Source organism: Erithacus rubecula (genome assembly GCF_903797595.1).
Source record: "Erithacus rubecula genome assembly, chromosome: 18".
Classification (NCBI taxonomy): domain Eukaryota; kingdom Metazoa; phylum Chordata; class Aves; order Passeriformes; family Muscicapidae; genus Erithacus; species Erithacus rubecula.
Window position 1 is genome coordinate 8,787,404 of NC_136670.1, and position 12,950 is coordinate 8,800,353.

General features: G+C 54.5%; 1 protein-coding gene across 2 annotated transcripts; it reads left to right on the plus strand.

Moving 5' to 3' along the window:
* Positions 1-7,949, plus strand: LOC306809801 (tyrosine-protein kinase Srms-like). Of its 2 annotated transcripts, XM_079321679.1 has the most exons (9): positions 100-236; positions 335-500; positions 2,866-2,987; positions 3,846-4,012; positions 4,856-4,994; positions 5,453-5,611; positions 6,516-6,697; positions 6,849-7,005; positions 7,348-7,688. In XM_079321679.1, exons 2-9 carry the CDS (start codon positions 439-441, stop codon positions 7,539-7,541), a joined length of 1,182 nt encoding a protein of 393 aa, XP_079177805.1. In that variant the 5' UTR covers positions 100-236; positions 335-438; the 3' UTR covers positions 7,542-7,688. The 2 variants fall into 2 exon arrangements, with proteins under 2 accessions (XP_079177804.1, XP_079177805.1); XM_079321678.1 differs by having other exon boundaries at positions 1-500; positions 7,348-7,949.
* Positions 7,950-12,950: the final 5,001 nt, after the last annotated feature.

A 12,950-nucleotide genomic window follows, 5' to 3' on the forward strand; every position in this document is an offset into this window, starting at 1 on the left:
GGCCGGCGAGCGCCCAGACGCGTGCGGGCAGCGCGGGCCGGCAGGATGCGCTCCCCGGCCGGCGGCAGCAGCGCCGCACGCCCGCCCTCCCCGGCACCCCGGAGCGCGCTGGCATAGCCCACCGCGCCCACCGCATCCCCGGACATGGAGCAGTTCGTCAGGAAGCGCCTGACCTTCCTGACATCCTTCTGGAACAAGCTCCGTCCCCGCTCCGTGACGGAGAGCTGCTCGCTGGGGTATCTTGGCTCTGATTCCGTTTCGCTGAACTCGGAGGCGACTTCCATTTCCTTCATCCCCAAGTCGTCTCTCTGTATCGCTTTGTACGCTTTCACAGCCCGCAGCGCCGAGGAGCTGAGCATAAGCGCAGGGGACAAACTGCGTGTCCTCAGAGAGGAGGGCGAGTATGTGCTGGCCCGGCGGCTGCTGGGGGAGCCGGCCATGGGCTACGTCCCGGCTGCCTTCGTGGCCAACCTGAGCCAGGGCACCTCCGCTCACCGCCCGTGAGTATCCCCGGCTCTGGATCCGCGGGGGATGGAGGCTGGGCTGGGGCAGCGCATCCCCGCGCAGGGAGCGGCACTGCTCAGCCTGCACAGCCGCGGGCAGCACCAGATCCTCAGCCCCTGCTGTGGCCACCAGCGGCGCTGGGACCGAGCGGGGATCTGCCCTGCCCTGCCCTGGGCATCACTGCGCTGCAGCCCCTGCAGCCCCTGCAGCTCGGGGTGGCAGCGGGCTGGAGGTGTCGGGCGCAGGAAGCGAGATTTGGGGGATGCGCCAGCGGGGAGAGATGCCTGTGCCCCTTCCTGGCTGCATCACTCTCGCATGGGATGGAATGCGATGGGATGGGATGGGATGGGATGGAATGGAATGGAATGGAATGGAATGGAATGGAATGGAATGGAATGGAATGGAATGGAATGGAATGGAATGGAATGGGGTGCAGTGTGATGGTGAGCGCAGGTGCAAATGCTCCTGCTTTTTTTCGCTGCTCTCCCTCTTGTCCTGCGTTAAAGGGGAGCCAGCAGGAAGGAAGGGAACTGGGGAACTTGTACGTGAGCCCTGCCAGCTCCAAAGGGCTTGGGAGCACGGGAAGAAGCGTTTTGGGTTGGTACCTGCCAGGAAGCCCAGAGCTCTCTCGGGCTAGCTGTTGCTGCCATCCTGCTTGCCCAGGGGCTTCCTCCCGGCCGGTGCCTCTCCCAACCGACAGGGAGCTCGGGGGATGTCTCAGCCCTCTGGCAGCTGGGAAAGCCCAGGCTCCTCGTTGCATAAGGCAACCTGGTCCCGACATGTCGGGCAAAGCGCCCCGAGACACTTCTGTTCCTCTGTACCCGGCCCTGAGTCACACCGAGTGCGGGCAGCGCGGGCGTGGCACCCTGGACACCCCCCGCGCTCGCCCTGCGCTGAGTGGGGTAAAGGAGAGCAGGAGTAGCCAGGGGAGGGTCCCCGATGAGCAGGAGGGATGGGAGAGACCCCCTGGGTGTGTTCTGAGAAGGCAAATCCGGTCTGGTTGGGCTGTGCTGGGACCACACGGTGTGGACCGTGGGGTCGGCTCCCTGCATGTCCCTTGGCATGGGACAGTTGGGCAGGCTACAGCAGAGCATGCAGCACACACAGAGGTGTGTGTACACGTGTGAGTGTGCATGTGTGTGTACCTCTGTGTGTGTGTGTGTGTGTGTGTGTGTTCATGTGTATCTGTGCGAGTACATGAGTGTGTACCTGTGTGTTTGTGTGTACCTGTGTGTGTGTACATGTGAGTACATGTGTGTGTACATGTGAGTACATGTGTGGCTGGTGCCCAGCCACACCCTGGACAGGGACAAGGGCGATCCCCTGGGCGGGCAGGCGGCAGGAACGTGCCCGGCTTCCCAGCGGAGAGCACAGACTCTGCGGAGCCGCAGCGCGGAGCCGGGCGCTAATTTGCTCACCCCATCACATATAATTTCCTGCGCGGCTTCTCAGACGCTGGTGATCCCAGCTAATGACGAAACTTTGGCTTCTCACGTCCTGGCTGCCTTAGGCTGGATGGAGCTGAATCTTCCCGTGCATCCCCTTTCCTTACGGGAATTCAGTGATGAATCTCAGTGATGTCACACAGAAAAGGGGTTTGGCTGGGTCCTCCCCCACACCTCCCCAAACAGCACTGCCACGGATGGAGCAGCAAAAGGCAATTGCCAGAGATGTTTTCATTAATGCCATTTGCTCATGGGATCAGAGCTGGTTCTGCCAATGAACTGCAGGTCAAGAAGTGCAAAGGGATCCTGTGCCTGCAGATTTTGCTGTCATGGACACAGGGACAACCTCACCAGAGCACCTTCCACACAGCAAGGGGATTGGTGCTTTATTTACCACAGGCTGTCAGCCCAAGAGTATAAATCTCGTGGGTTTGGGATGGAGCTGAGACCTGGACAGCTTGATACAGCAGTGTCCAGGCACTGGTGGGGGAAATGCCCCATCCCTGGCAGAGCTCAGTACCAGGCTGGATAGGGCTTAGAGCAGCCTGGGCTAATGGAAGGTGTCCCTGCCCATGGCAGGAGGGGTTCAGTGAGATCAGTTTTAGGGTCCCTCCCAACTCAAACCTTTCTGGGATTCTCTGAAATGGTCTGCAGGCAGTGAACTGCAATAAACTGCAGAAGTGTCTGTAAAACCCACCTAGTGGAACAGCCCTGGTGCAGGCAGCCACATCTGCAGGTTTTGAGCCATGTTCTAGTCACCATGCCACTCGGTGGCTGTAGGAATGAGCCAAGAGTGGGATCCCAGCAGCTGCTCCCCCTCTCTGACTCAGGAGGTGCAGGATCCCCTGAAATGGATGCAAACCCATCTGTGCAGCATCCCCCTGCCCTACTCTGACCCCTCTGCTCTGCTCCCCAGCTGGTACTTCAGCAAGATCAGCCGAAACGAAGCGGAGCAGCTCCTCCTCTCTCCTCCCAACCAGCACGGCTCCTTCCTGGTCCGGGACAGCGAGAGCAGCAAGGGCGAATACTCTCTCTCAGGTGACCTTGTGGCAATTATCCAGATAAAATTAGCACAGGGAAAGGAAGCAGGCTGTTCCTTAGGGGCAGCTCCTGGCTTGCTTAGCATGGAGGGAAAAACAGGAGAATAAGTTTAAAGCACTTTTTGTTGAAGGGAATGGGCTGCTTTCTGAGGGCAAGGGGAAAGTTTACAGAGCAGGGATGGATTGTTGAATCACTGTGGCAAAGGAAAGTGCATGGCTCCTGTCTGGGGTATGAAAACCATAAACATTTCACTGCAGCTTAATGATGGTTTGGTGGCACGAACTCCCAGGATTTCATTCCAGCAGCTTTTGTCATCTGAGGGTTGTTTAAAAGTATGCTGCCACTCCAGATTACCAGGGCCTGGGCTGCTCCCATGTACTGAAATCTGAATTCAGGGTGTTTTGGACCAGGCAGTGCCATTATGATCTGGTTCTATCCTTATAGAAGTAATCCTAGGAAATTCATGGCAAACTCTGAATCCTACCATTAGCCCCTGAGCTGTGAGAGTCACAGCTGGCCCTGGTTTATCCCCTCTGAGGAGTCCACTCTTCTCTGAGCAGTCCATGGTGGAATTATGTCTGACAATAAAGCTCATTAATTATCCCTGATAATAAATCATCACCTCTGTGGTCCAAAGGAACCTGGCTCACAATGGCCAGGAGTCCTCTGGGCCAGGAGGTGGGAGCAGAAGGGAGGTGGGAACTGGGATAAAGCAGACCAGGGGAGAGACGTGTTGCTTTAGCTTGATTCAAAGACTCTGAATCTTTAAAGGAGAGAGGGTGGAGTCAGCAGGGAGGTGGGGATGGACTGATCTTTACACGAGTTGAGTTTTCCCCACCCTGTGCTTCCTCACAGTGCGCAACCACGCCAAGGTGAGCCACTTCCGAATCTGCAAGAGCCCCAGGGGCAGCCTCTACATCCAGAAGGGACACCCCTTCCCCAGCATGGAGGAGCTCCTCGCCTTCTACACGGAGCACTGGAAGGTCATCCAGAGCCCGCTGCTGCAGCCCTGCAGCCCCGCGGTGCGTTCAGCCCGCCCCGCTCCCCGGAGCAAGGCAGCAAGGAGGGGAAAGGGGAAGAGAATAATTCATCTGTCCGTTTGGGTTTGGAGCTTATTAAACTGAATTTAAAGCCCATCATTAGTGTAGCTGCCAGCATCACCTTTGATCAGCTGCGTTAAGGCTGGGCATGGCCTTGAAAATACATTTATATGTATTTTTGACACAAGAAAATGCACAGAATTGTGTTGTCCATCTCAAAGACTAGAAACCAAGCTGTTACAATCTCCAATATGGATTCTGGAAATACCTGTGTTCCCATTTTTTTCCTGAGAATATAAGACAAAACATATGGCATTTATAAAGTTTTCATACCAATTAGTGCAGCACTCATAAGTATAATTACAGTATTAATCCCAAATTGCCAACTCATTTCCTGATTAGGGTTCCATCCACTGATTATGACTTAGAAATAGCAATTAACCATGTGAATAATCCAAGAGGGAAATTGAAAGGTGTGGGATAAAAGAAATGTTTAATGAGCTGAAGTCTAAATCACTCATAATATGAATAATATGAATTCACTCATTTTTATTTATTAGTGGAGATTGAGGAAAGCCACTTTTGGGGTCTGATGACGAGTGAATTATGTCTTGAACTCCTGGTATTTCATGTGGTCTCCAAAGCACTGTGGGGTCCCAGCAGGGCTCAGGCAGAGAGTGCCCTGTGTGTTTGTGAGCACTGAGTGCTCTGGCTGGTGGAGCACCATGTCCTGCTGTCTGTGGGCACCAGGGGCTGGTGCAGGCTCCTCCAGCAGCCCTGCCAGGCTGGCTGGTCCGAGCGTGCCATCCCATGTCCATGTGGCAGACTCCCCCCGAGAGGGACGGCTGGGAGCGCCCGCGCTGGGAGTTCACCCTGCGGAGGAAGCTGGGAGAGGGATTCTTCGGAGAGGTGTGGGAAGGGCTGTGGAGGAACACCGTGCCCGTGGCCATCAAGATCATTAAAGGTACGTGGGGAAGCAGATCTAACACCGAGTCTCTTGTTCACTGCCATTGACCCTCCTGGATTTCCTCACTCTCTTGGCCACTGGGACTGTTTAATCAGGCAAATTGCAGTAGGACCTGGTGAGGAGCCACTGGAATATTTCTGTGCACAAACCTAAGCTTGGGCTGCATCCCTATAAAATGGCTTCAGCCAGTGGGTGTGTGACAAGTGACATCACATCAAATCAAATGGGTTTGTGATACATCAGCATAGTCCTGATAGGACTGTGATCCTGAAAATGGGACCCAAAGCCCCATGGAAAACTTCTCCTTGGCTCTGAGACACAGGTGCAGACCTGAGCTTTGAGAGCAGGGATGGGCTGTGAGGAGGTAAAAAAGTCCTCATCCCAGTGAGGCACTGAGATACCAATCTCTACATGAGAAAGTGGCTCACAAGGGCTGTGTTGGCTTTCTCCCACAGCTGACATGAAAGCAGAAGACTTCACCAAGGAGATTCAGAACCTGAAGCGCCTGAGGCACGAGAAGCTGATCCAGCTGCACGCCGTGTGCTCCCTGGAGGAGCCCGTGTACATCATCACTGAGCTCATGCGCAAAGGGAACCTCCACAGCTACCTCAACAGTGAGTGCTGGGCTGGCCCCACGGCAGGGGGATCCTGGGCCACTGCACAGGGCCTCAGAGTGGCCCTGTGCATCTGAATGGGGACCCTGTGAGAGTGCCAGCCTGGTTTCTGTCCTGTTTGATAGTGGAGATGCAGAGCAATCCATGCGCTGTTGGTGGAGATGGTCTTGGGGTCACAAGATCTGGCATGATTCTTTAGGTGTCCATGTGGGGTGGGTCTGTATCACCCTGTGGGAGCCCAACCCTTTGGTAGGGACCTTCATCTCTCCTGTACCTACCCATGGTCTGCCAGCTCCCACCAGTGCACCCAATCTCTGCTGTGTTTGGGGAACTCCTCCTTCTTTGGGAATGGAACAGCCAAACCTCCCCACGGGCTGATGCGTGTGCAGAGCTCATAACATGTCATGGACCACTCATCACCCAGTTTAATTTTTTTGGTCTTTCTTTTCCTGACCCAGCACAATTGGTCTTGAAAGGAAACAAAACAAGCCGCTCCCACCAAGACCTGTTTTTCTGCAGGGTACTCCACTCCCACCCACACTGACCTTGTTTCTGACTGGGGCTCCAGCAGCACTCAGTGCTGGAGGAGCTGGAGCTCACAGGTACAACAGGCTGAGAGGCCTGCAGGGAGGATTTGCATGGCAGAAGGTCACCCTTGGCTTTGAAGCCATGGACATCTATGACCTTGGTGCTTTACACAGCCCACTGTCCCATGCCTGAGGGCACATGGCTGTGCTGAACTTCCCATACAGCACAACCAGGACAGTTAGACAGGAACACAGATTTGGGGTTTTACATGTTCCCCATGTCCCACACTGCCAGCACAGGGTCTCCTTCCCAGCCAGAGCACCCAAAATTGATGTTGGTGGATTGCCCCCAATGCTTGGATTGTCTGGATTAACAGGTCCTGAAGGGAAGTCCCTGGGCACCTCCCACCTGCTCAACATTGCCTGCCAAGTGGCGGATGGGATGAGGTACCTGGAGGAGAAGCACATTGTCCACCGGGACCTGGCAGCCAGAAACATCCTGGTTGGAGAGGAACTCACCTGCAAAATCGCTGATTTCGGACTTGCCCGGCTCCTCAAGGTCAGTTCAGGGAATGCTGCAGTCCCTCCCTCCCACCACTTGAGCTCATAAAGCTGTCCCATGCTGGAGACATCCATTCCCTGCCATCCCCAAAAGCCGTGTCTGTGCTGTTCACCCCATCCCTCATGTCCTGTCTCCCATTGCTTTGCAGGATGACATTTACTCCACCAGCAGCAGCACTAAAATCCCGGTGAAGTGGACGGCCCCAGAGGCAGCCAACTACCGCACCTACTCCCTCAAGTCCGACGTCTGGTCCTATGGGATTCTGCTCTACGAAGTCTTCACGTATGGACAGATCCCATACGAAGGTAGGGCTGCTGCCCCACTCCTGTGCCCTCCATCCACCTGCTGGGCAGCTTGTCCATGGTCCCCAAAAGCCAGAGGGTCATGAATTGATATATTATAAGGGATATGGAAGCAGCTCCTGGAGCATGAGCAGGTTACTGTGCATTTAGGGGATGGCTTAGAGGGATATTCAGTGGTTGCAGAGTGGGTGCAAGAGCTGGGGGCAGGAAGGATTTTCCACATCCTCTTGTCTACCACTCCTCTGACAGAGGTACACCATTTCACAGCACCACCAGTGACATATTGTACCTTCAGGGCATCCTTTGTGGCCGTCAGGCTCAGGGGCATCCTCTCCTTCCTTGCAGGAATGACAAACCAAGAAACCGTGCGGCAAATCACCCGGGGCTACCGCCTCCCTCGGCCCAGCCCCTGTCCCCCCGAGATCTACAGCATCATGCTGGAGTGCTGGAGCGGCAACACGGAGGAGCGCCCCACCTTCCTGGCCCTGCGGGAGAAGCTGGGCTTCATCTACAGGCGGCTGCTCAGCTCCCTGTCCTGAGCGACCCCTCCCCACCGTCCTCCCGCACAAGCCCCTCCCTCCGGGCCAGCTCTTGCCAAGAAGTTCCTTCCTTCTGGTTTGCCCTCTGACAGGGCTACAAGGAAAGCACATCCCCCCAGAAAGCAGCCTGTGGTCCCTCACAGTCGGGGTGCAGGGTGGTGGCCAAGGGAGAAAGCAACAAGTTGTGGAGAACTCGGTGCCGGCGCTTGGCTGTGTAACAGTTTGGAAAAGCCCCATGGAGGCATCACTCAAAGTTTACATCTTCATTCACTCAGTAGGGTGGGAGGTACCTGCTGCTCCCCACACAAACGTGAAGGTTTTAGGTTCATGTTCAACTGTGGCTCTGCTTGATTTATCTGGTAGTGTGTGTTCGGTGTATTTATCAATAAATGTGTGTGCATCCACCCACAGGAGTCCTTGCAGGGTGTTGCTGGATGCTCCCCCCTCAGCACACTGCTCCACTCCCTCCCAGGAATTGTGGAATGGCCCTAAAGCTCATCTTGTTCCAACCCCCCTGGCATGGACAGGGCCACCTTCCAGCAGAGTAGGTCACTCCAAGCCCTGTCCAATCTGGATGTGAACGCTTCCAGGGATGGGTTCAAGGAACCCACCAAAGATAGGCTCAAGGAAGCCCTGATCTGCAACCAGTCCCTCTCTTGCAACCACAAATAAAAACACTCTTTGGACTCTATTCACCCAAGTACTCCTGTGTGCTTCTGCCACCCCCTTCCCAAGCAGCAGCCCTACATACCCCAAGGACTCTGCACAGTCAGCTCCTGACTGGGCTGCTCTGCTCTGGATCCTTGTCTCACTCACCATCGTGTAGTTATTCCAAAAAAATGAATGTCTGTGTCTAATATTGGATGCTTCCTTATCCCAGGTGCAGGCAGCAAAGGGAAAACCCTGTATCACCCTGTTTTGCTCTTTATCCCACCCTTGGGCAAGCCAAGACATGCTCCCAGCACCCCCAGCTCCTCCCTAATCCCAGGATATGGCATTGCAGGGGGACCTCGAGCCTCTGGTGCCTCCTGAGCCAGGCCAGTTTGCCCAGCTAAGTCCCCATTGCCCCCTGCCCCTGAACACTCCCAGAGGCCAGGCTGACCTTGGCAGCAGCGGAAGGACACGTGGAAAACAGGAATTGGAGCAATGCCAAAGCTCCAGGATGGTGCAGGCAGGGACAGCCTGAGTGGGGCTGTTGGAACCCTAATTTGTGGCACTGGTGGCAGGAGCAGACAGGCTGTGGGTGAAAGGCAGCTGGCAGAGGTTTAGAATTCCTCCTGACAAGCCTATTTTGCCCCTTCGCAGGTGACCAGTGGGACTGAGCCAACAGCAACGTTGGAATTTATAAAGTTAATAAAGTTTATGCAACACTCCCCATGCCTGGGCAGCGTCCGTGCTGTGCAGAACTGCAGATACAAGTCTGGCCTTTGGCTGAGCAAGTCTCCAAGCACGAGGGGCCTGGAAAGGGGAGGCAGGAATGTGGTTTAGGGGTGGGATGAAGCCTGCTCTGTTCATGTCCACAGAGCTGCAGCCCTGTCCTGGGAAGGCAGCAGCTCCTGATTAGAGTGTTCCCAGATGGAAAAAGCAACACATTGGGTTTGGACATGGTTACAGGAGGAAATCCTCTCCTTGCACAAACATTTTGCAGCCTGATCAAACACCTGAGCAGAGTGCACACCTATGTACAGCCCAGGTGCTCTCCTGCAGGAAGGTAAATTCTGAAGCCACATCCAGCAGGTGAAGGGTGATGGCATCCTGAGGAAGGGCAGGGATACGCCTGGAGCAGGCACAGAGGGGCTGCTGCACCACTGAAACACAGAATGGTTTGGGTTGGAAGGAACCTTCCAGATCACCTTGTTCCAGCCCCCTGCCACCCGCAGGGACACTTTCCACAGACCAGGCTGCTCAGATAGCAATAATGACAGTAAACCTGCAGGTCTGGCTGCCACCAGATGGAGCTCAAAAGTAAGCAGGAGGAGAAGGGTGTATGTGGGTGATGGGGCTGCTGTGGGGCACATTGTCCATGGTGGGGTACCTGGAGATGCCAGGAGGGCTGAGGGCACCAACCCATCAGACACATGGCCCAAAGGCAGCTCACTCAGCAGCCACAGTGACCTCTTGGGGATGTGCAGGGGGAATATGGGGACACAGTGATGACACCGTGCTGCCCACAGCAGTTTTCTTTCCTCCTCCTCCTCTGCTGCCTGAAAAGCCAATCCACAGCCTGGGTTTGCCCTCCAGCACGGTCTGCTGAGTTCTGGCATTTCTCAGAGTCATTATTACTTGTTTTCTAAAAGTAGATAAACTTGGTGGGGTAGAGGGGAACCCAAATTTTGCTGTCTGCTCTCAGGATGTCAGCCTGAGCAAAAACTGAGCCCTCCCCCAAAAACTGGACCAGGCTCTTCCTTAAGTGCACTCCACCAAGGCAGGAATGCTGTGATCCCAGTTCCTCCAGAACTGCTCCAGAGTGGGCACTGATAAATCCCATTGTTAGAGGGCATTGTAAATCCTGTTGTTACAGGTGTCTCCTGCTCCATTTGCAGCCTGGCATGTGCCCATTTGAGCTTTGACCCAGTGGCATTTGGAAGCAGCCTCAGGCTAATGCAGTGTACTTCAGCTGCACAGCTCATTTCTATTTTTAAGGTTCCACATCAGTGTTTGAAGGGTGAGGGGGAAGCAAAGCTGCTGGAGGGAAATAAAGCAAACCAAAACAACCCCCAGCAGCAGGAGGGAGGGAATGTGATGAAATATTTCTCACTGGAGGCGGCGGGGTGGCACGAGGGCTGCTGCAAGGGACGAGTGAGAAAACACCAGGGAGTTTTTAGCAAATATGTGAATTAATCAACAGTCAAATCACCATAGAGGCAGCAGAGTGGGGAACATCAGTCCCAGTGGAGTTGATGCCCTGGGAGGTGGGTGCTTGCCCCTCCAATATCAAGCCCTACAGGAAGAAGGAGATTGGTTTTGGAGGAGTGCATGTATGGGAACCCCTTTCATTGTCTTGCTTCTACTGCACAGCGTTTCCCTTGCTATCCCACCTCAGTAGCAACCTGAGGACACAAGACACAGGAAATCAGCTGGAATCATAGAATCACTCAGGTTGGAAAAGCTCTCTAAGATCCACCACCAACCCATGTCCCCAAGTGCCACATCCACAGGTCAGTTAAACCCCTCCAGGGATGGTGACTCCACTGCCCTGGACAGCCTGTTCCCATGCTTAGTAACTCCTTCAGTGTGGAAATCTGTCCTGATATCCAACGTAAGCCTCTCCTGGCACAATTTGAGGCTGTTCCATAGAATTGTGAAATGAGCTTTTTCTCTCATCACTTGTTACTTGAGAAGAGAGACACCCACAGCAGTGGAGATGGAAACAGAACAAAAATAAATGTGCTTGGCTGTCAGATGCTTTTCCAAAATGTCTGAAGGCTGTGACAGGGCAAGAAAAGCCCTAAAAGCCTTTCAATCCCAAGCAAAAAAGGCAATGCCAAGGGCTTTGCACTCAGAAATGTCGTGAAGTTGTCCAGGAGCACATCTGGGGGCATCTGGACTCTCCCTGTATCTTCACTCCAGGAGAGGAGTCTCAGTCTGTGACACTTCACAGACATTTAGAAAAACAGCCTTTAATTCAGCAGGGTTTTTCCAGGCAGTTTTACTTCACTGAACATGAGCATGAGGCAGCTACTGACAGGTGCTGCAGTCTCTGCTATAAATCCAGCCCACCTTGAAGCAATCTGGGAATGAACTTATCCTCCATCCAGCATCCAAAAGCTGGATAGGAGAGCATCCATGTGCTCATGGCACCACAGAGCAGCTCACTTAGAGCTGGATCAGGCTGGGGAATGTGCCCAAATGAAAGCCAGAGATGTAGGGGTGGTGCCATTGCTCTGTCATTGCCTCCCCTGGGTCCCTGAGGACAGTTGCTAGGTTTGTCCCTCCAGGATCACAAGACCAACAAGCAAATACAGTAATATTGACTTTACCTTTGTGTGTCCACACTGATTTCCACGGTTGAAAAAAAAAATATTGTCCTCTCCAAAAATATGTAGTTTTTGCTGGCAACCAGCAGCAGAGATCCCCGAGTCACCCTGGGGTTGAGCAGCACCCAAAAGGGTTTTCTGGGGCCCGGAAGACCCTGGAGTGCCAGCCAGCCAGCCCACCTTGCCTTGTCTTACTCAGAAAAGGTTTATTTTATCTTGATTTTCCTGTGTTTTGTGAAGTTTAAAGGCTGCCTGTGCTTTCTGGGATGTGCAGCCCCACGACAGCAGCAGTTTGGTGCCTGACTGGAAGTCACATCAGATCAGCTGCTGCCATGGACATGGGGGTCACCTCCAGGGTGCTGGCAGCCCCTGGGGTCCCAACTGTGCCCAGACTGCTGGAACACTCCTGGAGCCATTCCCTTTGGATGCACACACTGACACAGGCAGAGCAGAGGTGCCAGTGCTGCCCTGGCCCCTCGGAGGGACAGGGGACACAGACTCTGCCCCAAGACAAGGACCAGTGCCTGGGGAAGCAGTGCTCAGTGAAAAGCTTACTCAACACTTTCCACCATAGAAACAGCAGAGCTGGGAGTGACCCTGGATGCCCCTGCAGAGCAGACAGAAAGCAGAGCAGCCACCTGCCCCCAGCTGCTCCCTGCCCTTTGCCCTGCCAGCACAGTCACAGCTCAGGGGTCCCATGGCCTCAGCTGCCATCAGGGCTGCAGCTCCTGGTGCCCACAGGGCCAGCCCAGCCCCTCATGCTGTGGCTGCAAGCAGAGCAGGAAGATTTGGCACCTTTAAATCAACTTCTTCAAAGTTTTTTTTTTTTGCCTCCAGCAGGAACAAAGGCACTCCCTTCATGCAGGCACCTGCAGGCTTTTGTTTTCCCAGCTATCAGGCTGGTCACAGAAGGATCAAACAGCTAAACTGAATAATGGAAGGCAAAAGTCAGGCAAAACAGCATTTGGGGCAGTGCAGCACATGGACCACCATGAGCTCCAGCCTGATATCCAGATCCAAAAATTGCATGTCTTGAGCAAGTTTTATCTCTCTCCTCATTATGGAGTGCACCCAAATCCTTCCCCCAGCCCCAGCCACACCTGCTCCAGCCCTGGCACTCACTCCTGCCCCTCAAGGTACCAAAGCAGTGCAGGGCAGCCGTGTGTTGAGGGAGCAAAACAAGTTCAGTGCCAGCAGGGACAGGCTGTGTGGCCAAGTAAGGAGAGAAGAGGGCGAGGGAAGGCGTGTGCAGCACCACCACAGCCCAGCCAGATCCTGCTCATGTGCAAAACTCTCAGTGCCCAGTCAGGCTGGCACGTGGCACCGCCACATCCTGCTGCTGTGGTCTGGAGCGTGCTGTGTCCTGGTCCAGCCCCACCAACACCCCCAGCATTGCCCTGCTCCCCCCTCCACGGACAAAAACAACCCACAA

Excerpts from the sequence above, each read along its gene's own strand:
- LOC306809801 (XM_079321678.1), top strand. The coding sequence starts at position 145 with ATGGAGCAGTTCGTCAGGAAGCGCCTGACCTTCCTGACATCCTTCTGG. Across the intron at positions 501-2,865 it reads GGCACCTCCGCTCACCGCCC|CTGGTACTTCAGCAAGATCA; the intron begins GTGAGTATCCCC and ends TCTGCTCCCCAG. Across the intron at positions 4,013-4,855 it reads TGCAGCCCTGCAGCCCCGCG|ACTCCCCCCGAGAGGGACGG; the intron begins GTGCGTTCAGCC and ends TCCATGTGGCAG.